Raw genomic sequence first — 673 nt, forward strand, 5'->3', positions numbered from 1 at the left:
CGAATGAGCAATGAAAACAATTAATCAACTTTGAATAAACATCTATAACTATCTTACCAAGGATCACAACAAACGAGTGCATGGTTGGTGTTGTCTTGTGGATGTGAACGAACTTGGTCGAAGCTGATGGCTGATTTCAGTTACTTTGTCTTTGGCGTGTGGTTCGTCCTAGCACATCCTAGCGGGCTGATGGTTCGAGCACTTAAGTGTAGCGGAAGGAAGTTAGCTGAGCTCTGGGCAGAGAAGTGTCGGGACCGCGCTTTTAAACTTTGGCCGTCCGCGATCCAAGATGGCGCGCGCAGGCCAAAGGTGGGCGGAGGACGTTCATTCAGGAGCAGATCAACCATCCACGTGATGTGACTGATTTTCACTCTTGCGTATATGAAAAAATCACGAGATGTAACCATAGCCCGAAGAAAAATAAACAAATAAATAACAACATCCTACTTTCTAAACTTATTCACTCTTCAAGTATGTATATTAATTTTCTCGTTTCATTCATCATCGAGCTCCACCTCTTCGCCTCAAACTGACCAATCACGAGGCCGAAATGCAATGACGTAACTGGTCAAACAGCCATTCATGTTACACCATAACACCGACGTCACCTGAGAAGCTTTACAACGTCTTGTTGAGCTTCTGGACACTGGAGACTTCGATTCCAACTGGATGA

At 44.6% G+C, this 673-nt stretch overlaps 1 protein-coding gene across 1 annotated transcript in view; it reads right to left on the reverse strand.

The window, feature by feature from the left end:
• LOC119590990 overlaps positions 1-466 on the reverse strand; it is a gene marked incomplete in the record, with an annotated part of 8,233 nt that extends 7,767 nt beyond the window's left edge. The window contains 1 exon segment of the mRNA XM_037939723.1: positions 58-466. Within this exon segment, the coding sequence (XP_037795651.1) occupies positions 58-82 (25 nt within the window).
• Between the last annotated feature and the right edge of the window lie 207 nt (positions 467-673).

This window comes from Penaeus monodon, chromosome 28 (genome assembly GCF_015228065.2).
Source record: "Penaeus monodon isolate SGIC_2016 chromosome 28, NSTDA_Pmon_1, whole genome shotgun sequence".
In the NCBI taxonomy this organism is placed as follows: domain Eukaryota; kingdom Metazoa; phylum Arthropoda; class Malacostraca; order Decapoda; family Penaeidae; genus Penaeus; species Penaeus monodon.